This window comes from Oryctolagus cuniculus, chromosome 13, assembly GCF_051225735.1.
Source record: "Oryctolagus cuniculus isolate XC-2025 breed Fujian yellow rabbit chromosome 13, ASM5122573v1, whole genome shotgun sequence".
Taxonomy (NCBI): domain Eukaryota; kingdom Metazoa; phylum Chordata; class Mammalia; order Lagomorpha; family Leporidae; genus Oryctolagus; species Oryctolagus cuniculus.
Window position 1 is genome coordinate 52,881,917 of NC_142879.1, and position 16,599 is coordinate 52,898,515.

General features: G+C 41.2%; 1 protein-coding gene across 3 annotated transcripts in view; it reads left to right on the forward strand.

Moving 5' to 3' along the window:
- The window catches only part of MAP3K21 (mitogen-activated protein kinase kinase kinase 21), a 76,254-nt gene that overhangs the window by 31,691 nt on the left and 27,964 nt on the right, over window positions 1-16,599 (forward strand). For 2 of the 3 annotated variants that reach the window (XM_002717355.6, XM_089312280.1), the window contains one exon: window positions 7,139-7,379. In XM_002717355.6, coding sequence (XP_002717401.2) covers window positions 7,139-7,379 — 241 coding nt within the window. Of the gene's footprint in view, window positions 1-7,138; window positions 7,380-11,771; window positions 11,888-16,599 lie in introns of those variants that run through there. The other variant, XM_089312281.1, reaches the window with a different exon arrangement.

Consider the following 16,599-nt stretch of genomic DNA (forward strand, 5'->3'; position numbering starts at 1 on the left):
AGTGACTTAACCTGCTGTGCCACAGTGCACATTCCTTCATAGCATCTATTTAATTAAAGACATTTTTGTGGTACATGGGCACTTTGATAAATCTCATCTGAAGTGTATAATAGTTCAATAGTTTTAATTCTTCTGTTGTACATACAGTGTTTGCACATGTATAATTATAACATGTTGAAGTACAATGTTTTAAATTATTGATTACCTTATATTAACTCACATAATCTTCTGGAAAGAAATTTTTTTATACCATACACTTGTGTTGCTAAGCTAATAGAATTCTTTTTAGGCAGGGGATTTTACTTTGTTTCAATAAAGTGTTCATTTGTTTATTTGTTAATATAGAATGTTGGCATGTACTACTCATAGAATCATAGCTAAGACTAAACTTCCCATGTTAAAGTTGTGAAGTATGGCTTTGCATGATTTCATTAGACATTCACACTGAAGGCTCATAGCCAACCTGGTAGTTACAGTGCATAAAGTTTAACATCATGCTCCAGTATAGATAAATCTAATACTGGGTAGATTCAAGTGAGTTGCAGAAGAATAGTTACATTATATACCACTTACACAAATATGAAACAGAACTATTCCAGTGTACAAAAAAAGGGATGGAAGTATAGGCAGGGGCAGGAACACACCAATTTAGTGAGCAGCAGATCTGAGGAAGCAGGGGATAGGATCAGAGTATGGTGCACAAGGGCCTTGAGCAGCTCTGAGACACATGTAAAAATTCAGCATCTATTAAATATCCGTGACATATGCACAGGTGTTTTGTACTTTAAAATGGTTAAGAAATATTGGTTAGACAGAAGAATGGCTGCTCAAGTCATTCTTCAAGAAATCAATGTGAAGGTAATTTCACTCTCTTGCTTCGACGTTTTGGGGTTTTCTAAGTTTAAAATTATGGCCCAGCTAAGTACAACCCAAGACCGTGGCACCACTAATACATACATAGAATTTGTCAGTAAGAAAAACTAACCCAGGTTGCCCTGGTCAGAACACGCCCACAGCATTCTGAGTGACCCTGAGCGCCTCCCAAGGACAGAGGCCCAGAAGGCAGGGAGCCTGGAAATCTGAGTACTTGGAGAACAGAAGTAGCCCAGCCTGGGGCCAGGAAGGTCCGGCTAATGCTGCCCTCCAGTGCTGGGAGGCCTTCCAAGTAGAGGAGGGAGGAAAGAAGTTGCACATTGTCTCTGGGTTTGGAGGTAATGACCTCAAGGTGAATGCCTTAGAAAATGTGAGTGGACTTGGGCTGAGGCTGAGGCTGAGGCTGAGGCCCAGTCCCAGGGAGTTCCAGGAACCTTGCTTGGAATGCTGGGAAGCCGCCCACTGGGTGACACTTTAACTCCTGCAGTTCTTTCAAGGATTACATTCGTGATGCCACTGAAACTTGAACACGTTACTTAAAATGACAAGGAAAAGACTTTTTATTTTAAGAAAACATTTCTCCAAATTACTTTCAGGAATTCTAAAAGTAAGTGTTTAATCACAAACAAATATATTTGGGGGACTGGAAAGTCCTTTGAGGAAAAACAAAGCTGTAAATCAGAATTTAAATTTGGAATGGATGTGATGTGTATATGTTTTTAATTATTTGTGAAGCTGTAAGATATAGCCAGACCAGTGAATTAATTCTTTTTTTTTTAATTTTATTTATTTATTTGAAAGGTAGAGTTACAGACAGTGAGAGGGAGAGACAGAGAGAAAGGTCTTCCGTCCATTGGTTCACTCTCCAATGGCCGCAACGTCCAGAGCTGCGCTGATCTGAAGCCAGGAGCCAGGTGCTTCTTCCCGATCTCCCATGCGGGTGCAGGGGCCCAAGGGCTTGGGCGATCTTCTACTGCTATCCTAGGCCACAGCAGAGAGCTGGATTGGAAGAGGAGCAACCAGGACTAGAACCAGCACCCATATGGGATGCTAACACTGCAGGTGGAGGATTAACCTACTGCGCCATAGCGCTGGCCCCCAGTGAATTCATTCTTAACTACATGTGGCCTAAAAACAAAAGCAGGCTTCAAGAACATGTGTCAGCTCTCTCCATTTTGTGGTGTGTGTTACACTTTAAAAAATTTTTTTTTGTTTTAAAACTACTTTTTTTTTAAAAAAAGATTTTATTTATTTGAGAGATAGAGTTACAGACAGTGAGAGGGAGACAGAGTTCTAAACCATTGGTTCACCCCCCAGTTGGCTGCAACAGCTGGAGCTGTGCTGATCTGAAGCCAGGAGCCAGGCTTTTCTTCCCAGTCTCCCATATGGGTGCCGGGACCCAAGGACTTGGGCCATCTTATACTGCTTTCTCAGGCTATAGCAGAGAGCTGGATGGGAAGTGGAACAGCTGGGACTCGAACTGGTGCCCATATGGGATGCTGGTGCCACAGGCAGAGGATTAACCTACTGCATCATGGTGTCAGCCCTGTGTGTTATACTTTTCATTGATTTTTGAGCTATCCTTTAATGGTGTCTTTTTTCTTTTTATTTGATTTTTATGCATTACTCCTTGAAGAGTGTTTAGAGTATCTTGTGAACCTTTTAATTTGCAGTTGAAAAATATGTAATACTTTTTTTTTACATAAATGTTTCTTTTTTTTTTAACACATATTTATTTATTGGAAAGGCAGAGTTACAGAGAGGCAGACACAGAGGTGCAGGGAGATCTTCCATCTGCTGGTTTACTCCCCAAATGGCCACAACAGTTGGATTTGGGCTGATCCAAAGCAGGAGCCAGGAGCTTCTTTGTGGTCTCCCACGTGGGTGCAGGGGCCCAAGCACTTGGGCCATCTTCTACTGCTTTCCCAGGCCATAGAAGAGAGCTGGATCAGAAGTAGAGCAGCCAGGTCATGAACCAGCGCCCATATGAGATGTTGGCCACTGCAGGTGGTGGCTTTACCAGCTATGCCACAGCACCAGCCCCATTTTTTTTTTTCCTAAGATTTATTTGCATAAAGCTTTCTAACTGCATCTTTTTGAAGGAATAGAAAGTACAGTGTATGTGCCCTATCTCCCTTTCTTGTTGACTGATTACTTAAAGTAGGAGGCGTCAGACTTGGAATTAATGGTCAGTAACTTGGCTGTGGTCTGTGTTATTCAGTAAACTGCAACCTCCATAGATACCAGGTCCTCCCTAAATTCCTGGCTTCTTATCTCGGAGTGTCTGTCTGTGTGCGTTCTGTGCCTGCACCTGTCTTTGAACCACTATGTGAAGGCATACCATTGTTAATGATTAACAGCCCCTGTCAGGGAGCCGGATTGGCTATTACTAGAGTAGCCTGTGCCAGGCAGTTCAGTATCATTGCTAGTAATCTCATCAATCAGAAGTATTGTTTTGTGTGCTTCATAATCTCTAAGTATTCAAAAGATTTTAATGCTGCAGATGCTGCCCCCCCAATTTTTTTACTTTTGACTATTTAAAAATTTATTTTGAAGAAAGATTATTTTGTTGCTTTCTTTTCTATCTTATTTTTTTTGTACTCTTAGGCAAGTAATTTTTTTTAAATTCATGAAGTTGTTGCAAGGGGAATCATTTTATGTTGGAATTTGGCATTAAAGATGGTTTCTTCCTCAGTTACCATAGTAACCTACTAAAAAGCCCCAGTTGAATTTCCTGCCCTTATCTCGTTCTTAGGCCATTTCATTTAACAATAACTAATTGGATTAATGTCAGCACCACTGAAAAGTAATATCTTAACAAAACAGTGGATAATAATGAGTTACAAATTGGAAGTTTACTGGAAATTATCCATGTCCCCAGATATACTACATTAAAATCTCCTGTTTGTCCAGACCAGTTGGAGAAATGCAGCAGTTAAGAAACAGATTACAAAATTATTCTTAGTATATAACATTTTCCTTCCTTTTCAAGAAATAAATTCTCATTTATGTCTGGCATAAAGAAAAAAATACCAGTTTATTCTAGAAATTAGATTTTGCTGGTTCATATTATCAGAAGCAGAGTAGCTTGAACATCAATTGGTGTAAAGTAATTCTCCTGAAGTTTTGTTTGTATGAAAAAACTTAATTCAAAGGATATTTCAAAACTGAATCTCAGTCCACTTTGGTAGAATTACTAGAAATTCAGAATTAGACTTGAACAAAATAATTTCTGTGTTGTTAGCACTTCCAGTTTCTCCATGAGATTTATTTGTGGGAGGATGGTCTTCCATGTGTGTTTTGTTTTACATGACAGGTGGACTCCGAATACTCTTTAGGTCCATCCACAGAAGTCCAAGGCATTAGTAGCCTTGAATTGACCTTTTAGTCACATGATTTGACTAGTTTCTTCCATATACCTCCATCCTGCAGTCTGTCTTTCATTTTATTTTCTCACTTTTTTTTTTTAAAGATTTATTTATTCGAGAGTCACAGTTACACAGAGAGAAAAGGAGAGACAGAGAGAGGTCTTCCATCTACTGGTTCATTCCCCAATTGGCCACAACGGCCGGAGCTGCGCCAATCTGAAGCCAGGAGCCAGGAACTTCTTCCAGGTCTCCTGTGCGGGTGCAGGGACCCAAGCACTTGGGCCATCTTCTACTGCTTTCCCAGGCTATAGCAGAGAGCTGGATCAGTAGAGGAGCAATTGGGACTCGAACCAGCACCCATATGGGATGCCAGCACTGCAGGCGGCTTAACCTGATACACCACAGTGCCGGCCCCTTTTCTCACTTTTTTTTTTTAATAATTAAAGATATATTTATTTATTTGAAAGGCAGAGTTAGAGAGAGAGAGAGAGAGATTGAGAGAGATTCCATTTACTGGTTTACTCCCTGACTGGCTACAATGGCCAGCTCTGACCAGGCCAAAACCAGGAGTTTGGAACTCCATCTGGGTCTCCCACATGTGTGGCAAGGACCCAAGCACTCAGACCATTTAGGCTGCTTTCCCGGCTGCATTGGCAGGGAGCTGGATTGGAAGTACAGCAACCAGGACTGTTACTGGCAGTCTTATGAGATGCTGGCGTCATAGGCAGTGGCTTAACCTGCTGTGCCACCATGCTGGCCCTCCTTGCAGTGTTTCCCTATGGATTGGTATGGTGAGGTGGCCTACTGAGAGCACTGCCTGGTTATATAAAGTAGGATATATTTGTACCACACTCATAGTGCTAGGTGCTCACAGACCAAATCTCCACCTGAGAAGGGATCTACAACATCAAACAAAGATTGTGTTGTTGGGGATCTTTATGATTAAATTTTCCTGGAGCACTGTTGAGAAAAATCTGCAGATGCCTTGATCTCTATGGAAGAGCTTTCTGTTCTGTGAAGAACAAAAAGCAGTTTGGCTAACAGGAACCTTTACATCTGTAGTAAAGAAGAGCATACTTCACAGAAACGAAATAAGAATGGTCATGTACGGGCTAAGTGTTGTGGCACAGCAGGTGAAGTCACCACTCAGTTTGCCCACATCCCCTATTGGAGTGCCCGAGTTCAAGTTCCACCTCTGTTTTCCATGTAGCTTCCTGCCAGTGTGCACCCCCAGAGACAGCCGATGATGGCGTAAGTACCTGGGTACCTGCCATCTACATGGGAGACCTGGAGGCTCCTGGCTTCAGCCTGACCTGTCCTGGTGGTTGTAGGCATTTAAGAAGTGAACCAATAGATGGAAGATTCTCTCTCTTGCTCTCTCCCTTTCAAATAAAAACCAAGTAACTTAACAAATGGACCTATCTGTGGTTTTAAATCTCTTTATAGTTCTCAATTTTACTTCTAGATAGCTTTTTTCTAATAGGAATAAAAGTACTTTTTAATGATAGATGTTCTAATCTCAGAGGTTCATTAATTCTAAAGTTTTGCTTTAATCAGTAAGTGGAGGAACTTCCATTAGTTCTTTCATGAGATGTCTTGTAAAGTGATAACTTTCCTTATGTCCCACTTTTTAATATAATCCTGAAAAGTTCTTTGTTACTGAATTTATTTTCTTTTGGCTCATGATTTCAGAGGTGTCGCATTTTAATTTCCAACAGGCTTTTAGGTGACACCTATTACCTTAGCTTTGTTTATTCCCTCGGTGTCTTCACCAAGACGTTTTATTCCCTAAGCAAACTCTTAACATGTTCTGAAGGAAGTCCCCAAATAAAGAATTGCAAGTAAAGAATTGCAGTCTTCTGTAATTAGAATAATTATATTTTAATTAGTTGAGCTCTAATTTTTAGCTTTATTTTAAAATATGTCATTCACGTGTGTACTTTGTTACTGTGTGTTATGTACATATTATTTTTTAATTTTAATTTTTTATTTATATGAAAGAGGAGCGATGCTGTGGCATAGCGGGTAAAGTCATCACCTGCAGCACCGGCATCCCATATGGGTGCCAGTTCTAGTCCCGGCTGCTCCACTTCCAATCCAGCTCTTTGCTATGGCCTGGGAAAGTAGTGGAAGATGGCCCAAGTCCTTGGACCCCTGCACCTGCATGGGAGACTGGGAAGAAGCGCCTGACTCCTGGCTTCAGATCAGCACAGCTCCAGCCATTGCGGCCAATTGAGGAGTGAACCATCGGATGGAAGACCTCTCTCTCTCTCTCTGCCTCTCCTCTCTCTGTGTAACTCTGACTTTCAAATAAATAAATCTTTTTAAAAAAAGAAAAAGAGAGACAGAGACAGAGATGGACAGACAGAGATCTTCCATCTGCTGGCTCACTTCCCAAATGCCGGCAACAGCTGGGGCTGGACCAGCCTGCAGTCAGGAACCTGGAACTCCATCTAGTCACCCACATGGGTAGCAAGGACCAAAGTTCTTGGGTCATCACCTGCCGCCTACCAGGGCACGCATTAGCAGGAAGCTGGAATCAGATGCCCAGCTGGGACTTGAACTCAGACACGCCAGTATTTTCGTATGCACACCCCTAAAGTACATTTGCTGTGTCAGGAGATTCTGAAGGCCAGAGACGGAGAGAGAGAAATGTTAAAATCAGGTGCAGATAGTTTGAGATGCCTCCTTTAGGATCAGAGGAGAATGGAGCCTGTGTGAGGGCTTTGGTTTTCATCTTAGCTAACGCAGCGCTAGACAGGTCCTTAGCTCCTGATTGCCGTGTCCCATGTGGACCAGAGTGACCAGGGGTGGAGCAGTGTCCGTCTGTGTACGGGAACCCGGAGGCCTGACTTCGCCGTGGCGCCTGACGCCTGTGCCCGTGCGTCTCTGCGCAGGAGCTGCGGTCCCGCGAGGAGGAGCTGACACGCGCCGCGCTGCAGCAGAAGTCGCAGGAAGAGCTGCTGAGGCGGCGGGAGCAGCAGCTCGCCGAGCGCGAGATCCACGTGCTGGAGCGCGAGCTCAACATCATGCTCTTCCAGCTGAACCAGGACAAGCCCAACGTGAAGAAGAGGAAGGGCAAGTTTAAGAGAAGTCGGTTAAAGCTCAAAGACGGACATCGGATCAGTCTGCCTTCAGGTATGAATCGATTTGATGTTTCATAAAGATGTTTGTGCCTCATCCTTTTGAGTCTCAGCTGCTTCTGGGCTTCATTCTAACGGGAAAAGCTGGGGAAGTAGGATTCTGAAACTGAAACATTAAGTACCCTCGGTTGACGGCTTAGATGCTGGTCCTGATACAGTGACCTGCGTCCCCACCAGTGAGGCAGCATCGGGAATGCATGGCAGTTGATTGCACAGTCTTTCCCCGTGCTTTCATGCTAATGGGTGGATGATTGATTTATTCCTTTTGAAATCAAAGCCCTGAACAGCATTGTGAAAGTCCAGGACACCTGTGCTGTTGCTATTTTGTGAAAGTCCAGGACACCTGTGCTGTTGCTATTTTGTCGTCATTAATTTTATTACTTCCACAAGGATCTGTAACATTCTCTGACGTCTGAGCTCCTCTGGGACACTGATACTGTTGTTTATCACCTTCAACAAAATATCTCAAGTCCTTCCCTTACTGTCCTGCTTTCATCCAAGGGTTCAAAACCCTCGAGTTACAACAATCCATCAATCTTAGGGAAGCTACTAAAACCATGTGTCAAACATTACTGCATCCCTTTGGTAAGATGATTGGGAGAAACTAAACCAAACAGAAAACAGCAAACATGCATTCATTCATTAAACTAAGTTCTTTAATATTATGTATGGTACCAGATCTCAGGAAAACCTAAATACCCCTACGATGTTTTGTGATTATCTAATACAGGAAGTGTGTTCACAGAACAGGAGCAACTGACACTTTGATAGCATGTGTATTGAATGTCTCTGTGTCTCTGTGTAGATGGGTATTATATGTGTGAGAGTGCTCTTTGTGGATACAAGTATTTTCCTGTGATGTTTGCTAATGGCATGGAGATTGGATTTAAATTATAATGATGACAGCTTTGTTTTATACAGCATGTGTATAAATTGTTTTGTAAAGTACTTAACTACAGCACGCTGTGATGTGTTAGGTCATTGTAGATGCCCTCAACTGGTTAGAAGGTTGCTGGGATGTGATAGTCCTAAGTACTCAGTATACATTTTTGATCATTTGGTTTGATGAGCTGAGGAGAGGCCATGGGTCCTTTATACATTTTATCACTTTTATACATTTTCCATCCCTCTGGAAAGAGAGAGGGTAGTTTTCCAGGTTCTCTTCTGATGTTTGCATATGATGCCAGCTGTCAGTTGCTAATGAAAACTTTTTTATTTATTTATGATGAGTTCTACTTTTAAGCCTGGGTGACAGAGAATTTTTTGTTTATTTGTTTTAAGATCTGAATGGTTTATTTGTAAGGCAGAGAGAGAGAGACAGATAGAATGATAGATATCTTCCATCTGCCGGTATACTTCCCAGATGATTTCAATGGCCAGGGTTGGGCCAGTCTGAAACCAGGAGCCTGGAACTCTGTCTGGGTCACCCATATGGTGGCCCAAGCGCTTGGGCCATCTTCTGCTGTTTTCCCAGGCACACTAGAAGGGAGCAGCCAGGACTCCAGCCAGCACTCACATGGGATGCCCGTATTGAAGGCAGAGGCTTAACCTGCTGTGCCACAACTCTGGCCCCAACACACTTTTGAGAACATGTATGAATTTTCTTTTCCAGTTGTCAGCCTTGTCAGCTTTTTTCTCTCTGTGTTGGGACTGTGCTATAATAATTATATACAGGGTTTCCTTGGATACTTGGGACAAAAGAATAATATGAATCTTAATGGAAAGGGAAATAAACATGGAGAAAAATAAGTAAATAATTCTGATGGTTCTTTCTCTTCGACATAGTGATTAAATATCTTGGTATACCTAAAGCCAAACTTTATCTCTTGTTTTTCTTCTCAAATGTTCCTTGGCTAAGCAGACTAAATATATTTGACTATTTTTGCCAGATTTAAAAAAATTATTGTTTTGTTCTATTTGGGTTTTCTTTTTGTGAAAATAGATGGGAAATTTTTAGGTAATAAATATTTATTTTAATTCATTTGAAAGGCAGAGAGAAGACGAGAAAGAGAATCAGAGAGCTATCTATCTGCTGGTTCACTTACTGTCCAAATGCCTGCAACAGCTGAGGCTGGGCCAGTCTAAAGCCCAGAGCTGGAAACTCATTCATGGTCTCCCACATGAGTGGCAGGGACCCAAGTACTTGATCCATCACCTGCTGCCTCCCAGGGTGTGCATTATGAAGCTGGAATGGAGGACAGTGCAGGGACTCAAACCCAGACATTCTGATATGGAATGTGGGTGACCCAAGCAGCGAATTAACTGCCGTGCCAAGTGCTCTTCTAGATGGGGCATGTTTGTTGTACATTTATTTACTTTATGATGCTTAATAAAAGTTCCCAACTAAAGCATAACCACAAAATCTTTTTTTATCATTTTATTATTATTTTTTATAGAAAGCTTTTGTTTTATAAATATAAGTTTCATAAGTACAACTTTTGGATTAAAGCGATTCTTCCCCCCATACCTGCCCTCCCATCCCCAAACCATCCCATCTCCTATTCCCTAACCTATCCTATTCTTCATTAAGAGTCATTTTTAATTATCTTTATATAGAGATCAACTCTATACTAACAATTTCAACAGTTTGCACCCACACAGACACACAAAGTATAAATACTGTTTGAAGACTAGTTTTACCTTTAATTAACATAGTATAACACATTAAGGACAGAGACCCTACGTGGGGAGTAAGTGCAAAGTGAATCCCATTGTTGATTTAACAACTGACACTCTTATTTATGATGTCAGTGATCACCCGAGGCTTTTATCATGAGCTGCCAAGGCTATGGAAGCCTCTTGAGTTCACAAACTCCGTCATTATTTAGACAAGGCCATAATCAAAGTGGAAGTTCTCTCCTCCCTTCAGAGAAAGTTACCTCCTTCTTTGATCGCCCTTTCTCACAAAATCTACTTTAACATTATTATTCATCATGAAGGAATGAAACTCAGCTTCTGGAATTAAGCCTAAGAGTTACCTCTTCTTCCCACAAGAGGGCACTGCATTATTGTAATACTGATAGCCAATATTGAAACATTTTTTCTCATTAGATTCCTCCAACTCCACCCCCCCTCCTAGATTTACTTGTCAGATATCTCAGATTATGACAGACATCCAGAAAGGGGAATGAGAACTATGAAAATAGTTTGTTGCATCCAATATTATCATCTGCTGGGAAATTCTTTGGGTTATCAAATTCTAGTTCTGTTTAATATTACAGTACTTTGAGAGCAGACATTTGGTGGAGTGGTTATAATGTCACTTGGGATACCTGCATCCCATAGTGGAGTATCTGAGTTCAGGTTCCAGCTCTGCTCCCAGTTCCAGCTTCTTATTGCGGCACACTGAGAGGCAGCAGGTGCTGACTCAGGTATTGGGCCTTTGCCACTCACATGCGAAACTAGAATTGAGTTCTGGGCTCCTGTGTGTTGCAGGCATTTGAGGAGTGAACTAGTGGATGGGAGAGCTCTCTTCTGTCTGTCTCTGCCTTTCAAGAAAATAAGCCTATGTTTAAAAATAAATTTTGGGGCCAGCGCTGTGACGCAGTAGGTTAATCCTCCACTTGCACCGCTAGCATCCCATATGGACGCCGGTTCTAGTCCCGGCTGCTCCACCTCCGATTCAGCTCTCTGCTATGGCCTGGGAAAGCAGTAGAAGATGGCCCAAGTCCTTGGACCCCTGCACCCACATAGGAGACCCCAAGGAGGCTCCTGGCTCCTGGCTTCAGATCGGCTCGGCTTCAGATCGGCTCAGCTCCAGCTGTTGCAGCCATTTGGGAAGTGAGCCAGTGGATGGAAGACCTTTCTCTCTGTCTCTCCCTCTCACTGTTTATAACTACCTCTCAAATAAATAAAGTCTTTTAAAATAAATAAATAAATTTTAAAAGAAATCTGGTACTCTGAAAGAAACATCTGAGAAATGAAGATTGAATGGTTATGCTTTCCCATTAGGGAGTTGCCCTACTGAACTTCTTGGACTCCTTTTGTAGCATTTGGTCTGATATGTAAGTAGTTTAGAGAATGGCTGCGAAACTCCCACAGACTGTTCCTTTGTGTTTGCACCTGTAGGTCTCTCAAAAATATACTAAATGGAATAATTAGTTCATTTGTAATTTTGCCCTTAAGAATCTTATGAGTATGTATAACTATAATGGCTTTTTGCTGGAAAACTCATATATAGTCTTACTCCTGTTTGAATGCCTTCTTGGCTGGTCACCAAATAAGGAACATTAATGCTCAGTATAATCTAGGAACTACATTTTTAATACTATACCTTTGTGATTACTCAATTTCTAAGAATTTATAAAAAGTGTGAATACAGTTGCTATTATTATTTTTTGGCCACTTTAAATTACTCTCTCTGTATTATGTTTGTTTTGAACCAAAGGTGGCTTCTAAAAACAAAGCAAAGAGGTTTTTAGAGATTGCAGAAGTCGGCATTTGTGTCAAGCAGTGGAATTCTAACCTCAAGGACCTGCAAAGGCCACCTGCCTTGGTGTGAGAGTGAGTATGAGAGTGAGAATGAGTGTGCTCAGAGGGGCAGAGCAGGTGTCTCAGCGGGTGCTGTGGAGGAAGGCCCGCTTGCCTGGCACCTTGATCGTCCCACGCAGGCTCTCTGAGCATTGTTAATGAAGTGTCTGTATTTCCACAAAACCTGTGATCATGGGCAGGCCAGTTGCCATTAACAGATAATCTTTTTTTTCCAATTTATTTATTTGAAAGGCAGAATTTTACAGAGAGAAGAGAGAAATCTTCTATCTGCTGGTTCAGTCCCCACATGGCCAGGGCTGGACAAAGCCAAAGCCAGGAGCCTGGAGCTCCATCCTGGTTTCCCATGTGGTAGCTGGCACCCAAGTACTTGGGCCATCCTTTGTTGCTTGCTCGGGAACATTAGCAGAAAGCTGGATCAGAAGCAGAGCAGTGGGGACTAAATGTGGGATAAATATGGGATGCCAGTGTCGCATGTGGCTGCTTCACCTGTTGTGCCATAGTGCCAGCTCTTGATTCAAGTAATTTGTCATCGAGAGGTTGTGGCCTGGTGCCTTCTGATGCAGACTGGAGGGCCTCTCTTGCTGTGAAAGTTCGCTGAGAATTGCTTCTACATGCAGCAGCAGTCCCGTGGCTGGGTGAGCCTTTGTACGTCACTGCCATCTAAAACAGCACTATTTCTTTCTTGCACTGCTTGTTTCCACCACACCAGCTGCCCCAGATCCAGTCCTCACGTCCTCCTGATCTGCTTTCACGGTCTGCTTTTTTTCTCCTTTCACTGCTCTGACTGAAGTTGCCACACTTTCTTCTTTGGTGGGTGGAAGAAATCTCCCAACTGGTACCTCCCTTGCAGGTCACGTCCACCCTGCTCTGTATTTCTCAGCAGTTAACATTAAGCACTGGTCGGATCCTGTAGATAAACCTTGGCACAACTTTCTCATTGAACAAATACTTGAGGCTCTACAGTGTACCAAGTAGTAGGGGTTATGATTCAATAGATATGCCATCTGTACTCAGGTGACTTAGAATTTTAACAAAGAAAATATTATTTCAGCAATGTTTCTTAAGTTCCCTTTATGTGTAAGGTGCTGTCCAGTTTGGAGCAGGACTTGATGTGACAGAGGCTGGACTGCTTGCTGCCCCTACAGGGTTGACATTACATTGGGAGGGGCAGACCTTCGGCTGATAATTAAACCACTGCTCCTTTACTTGCTGTAATTATTAACTCTGGTGAGGGAAAAGTCATATGACAGTGATTAGCACGGGGGGTGTAACCTGGCCTAAGGCTTTCTAAAGAAGTAACAGTTCAGTTGAGACTTTACCTAGGAAGTTTCCAGATACAGAGGGGCAGGAAGGTGAACAGAGTTAGACAAGCACATGCAAAGAAAGCTCAGTTCCTGCCAGGAATTGAAGACGACTAGTGTAGGTGAGACCAGGTGTGACCGGGGTCCAATCTTGCTCTGTTTTATACAACTGGTGAGCCACGAATGGTTTTCACACCTGTCAAGACTTGAAGAAAATCAAAAGAAGAGTAATAATATTTTGTGATTCCTGACATTACATGAAATTCAAAATCCAATATCCATAAATAAAGTTTTACCGAAACCCATTTGTTTTCATACGGTTCAGGGCTCCTTCTTACTACATCAGCAGAGGTGTGTAGCTGCAACAGAGACGGCAAGGCCCACAAATGCCTAAAATATGTCACTTAGAATGTGGCACTTTGCAGAAGAATGCTGAGCCCTAGCCTGGATCCCAGAGAGTGGGGAGAAAATGGGGCAAGATAGGGCTGGAACAGCAGGGGGAACCCTGACTCAGATTTGCAGGGGCTTACAGAGGCTGTTATAGTCGTAATTGGAAGTTTAGGAAGAATGAGAAGCCCTTGAAGGATTTTAAGCAGGGAGTGAGTGACATGGTCAGCCATGCATTTTCTAATGCTTTTATTTTAATTTTAAATTAATGTTTAACAGATTCAGTGTGATTTGTAGATACAATTTTAAGAACATAATATTTACTTCCTCCCTCCCCTCTGTGCCGCCCACCCTCTTTCTTTCTCTCTCTTCTTTTATTGTTTAAGGTAGCATATTTTAAAATTACATTACAGTAAAAGTCTTAATACTTCACAAAATAAAAATTTAACAAGTGAAAAGAAAAAAGGCCTTAGTTTAGTGAGAATATAGACAATGGCTGCAAACAATACTTGAATGGAAAAGTGACCATTTCATCCATATATAGTAAATTTTAATGTAATCAGAAATCATTAACACTATAGTAATATAACGTTTTTAACCACTGATTTGACAATGTTATAAAACAAATTATATAGAACTATATTTGCAGTAATACTGATATATACAGACATTTCTTTTTTTATTCTCTTTTGTTTTTTATATTTTAGCTTCCACATGTAAGGGAGAACATATGGTATTTGTCTTTCTGGGACTGGCTTGTTTCACTCAACATTTTGCTGCAAATTATCAAATTTCATTCTTTTTTATAGCTGAATAATTCCATTGTGTATATATACACCACATTTTCTTTATCCATTCATCTGATGATGGACACTTTGGTGGTTGATTCCAGATTTTGGCTATTGTGACCGTGCTGCTGTAAATATTGTGGTGCAGGTATCTGTTTGACATTGTGTTCAAGTCTTTTGGGTTTATCCCCAGTAGTGGGATTGCTGGATCAAATGGCAAGTCTATTTCTAGTTTTTTAAGTAAACTCCACACTTTTCCACAGTGGCTGTACTAATTGACATTCCCACCAACAGCGTATCAGTGTTCCCCTTTGTCCACATACTTGCCAGCATTTGTTATTCTCTGTGTTTTGTATTTTAGCCATTCTGACATGGATGAGGTGATACCTCATTGTGATTTTGATTTTGATTTTCCTAATGGCTAGTGGTGTTGAACATTTTTTCACATATTTGTTGGCTATTTGTATTTCTTCTTTTGAGAACTGTCTATTGAAATCCTTTACTCATTTCTTATCTGGATTGATTTTTTGTTGTTGTTGTTGAGTTTTCTAAGTTGCTGATATATTAAAGATATTAATCTTTTGTCACCTGGTTTATAAATATTTTTTCCCATTCTGTTGAATGTCTCTTCACTCTCTTCACTTGTTTCCTTTGCTGTGCAAAAGCTTCTGAGTTTGATATAGCCCCAGTTGTTTGGTTTTGCTTTTGTTGCCTGTGTTTTAGGGGTCTTGTCCAAGAAGTTGTCTCTTATACCAATGTCTTGGAGTGTTTCCCCTACGTTTTCTTCTAACAACTTCACAGACTCAGGTCTTAAATTTAAGTCTTTGATCCATCTTGAGTTGATTTTTGCATTTGGTGAGAGGTATAGATCTAATTTCATTCTTCTCCCTATATACATCCAGTTTTGCCAGCACCATTTATAGAAGAGATTATTCTTACTCCACTGAGCATTTTTGTCAAAAATCAGTTGGCTGCATATATGAGGATTGATTTCTGGGCTCTATTCTGTTCCATTGATTTATGTTTTGGTTTTTATGCCAGTACCAAGCTGCTTTAATTACTGTAGCTTTGAGTATGCTTTGAAATCAGGAATTGTGATGTCTCCAGCTTGGTTTTTCTTGCTCAGGATTGCTTTGGCTATTCTAGGTCTTTTGTCATTCCATGTGAATTTTAGGATTGTTTTTTTTTTTTTTAAACTTTTATTTAATGAATATACGTTTCAAAAGTACGAATAATGGATTACTATGGCTTCCCCCCCATACCGTCCCTCCCACCCACAACCCTCCCCTTTCCTACTCCCTCTCCCCTTCCATTCACATCAAGATTCATTTTCGATTATCTTAATATACAGAAGATCAGCTTAGTATACATTAAGTAAGGATTTCAACAGTTTGCTCCCACACAGAAACATAAAGTGAAAAATAATAGATGATTTTTTTTTAATGATGATGAAATCAGATCAGACCTATTGTCATGTTTAATCCCAGTGAGAGTCAAGTTGGGAGTTGATAGTTTCTTTTCTTTTCTTTTCTTTTTTTTTCTTTTTTTTTTTTTTTTACAGAGGATCAGTTTAGTATGCATTAAGTAAAGATTTCAACAGTTTGCACCCCCATAGAAACACAAAGTGAAATATATTATTTGAGTACTCGTTATAGCATTAAATCTCAATGCACAGCACATTAAGGACAGAGATCCTACATGAGGAGTAAGTGCACAGTGACTCCTGTTGTTGACTTTACCAATTGACACTCCTGTCTATGGCATCAGTAATCTCCCTATGCTCCAGTCATGAGTTTCCAAGGCTATGGAAGCCCCTTGAGTTCTCCGACTCTTATCTTGTTTAGACAAGGTCATAGTCAAAGTGGAGGTTCTCTCCTCCCTTCAGAGAAAGGTACCTCCTTCTTTGAAGACCTGTTCTTTCCACTGAGATCTCACTCACAGAGATCTTTTGCCAGAGTGTCTTGGCTTTCCATGCCTGAAATACTCTCATGGGCTTTTCAGCCAGATCTGAATGCCTTTAGGGCTGATTCTGAGGCCAGAGTGCTATTTAGGGCATCTGCCATTCTATGAGTCTGCTGAGTATCTCACTTCCCATGTTGGATCACTCTCCCCTTTATTTATTCTATCGGTTAGTGTTAGCAGGTACTAGACTTGCTTATGTGCTCCCTTTGACTCTTAGTCCTTTCATTATGATCAATTGCGAACTGAAATTGATCACTTGGACTAGTGAGATGGCATTGGTACATGC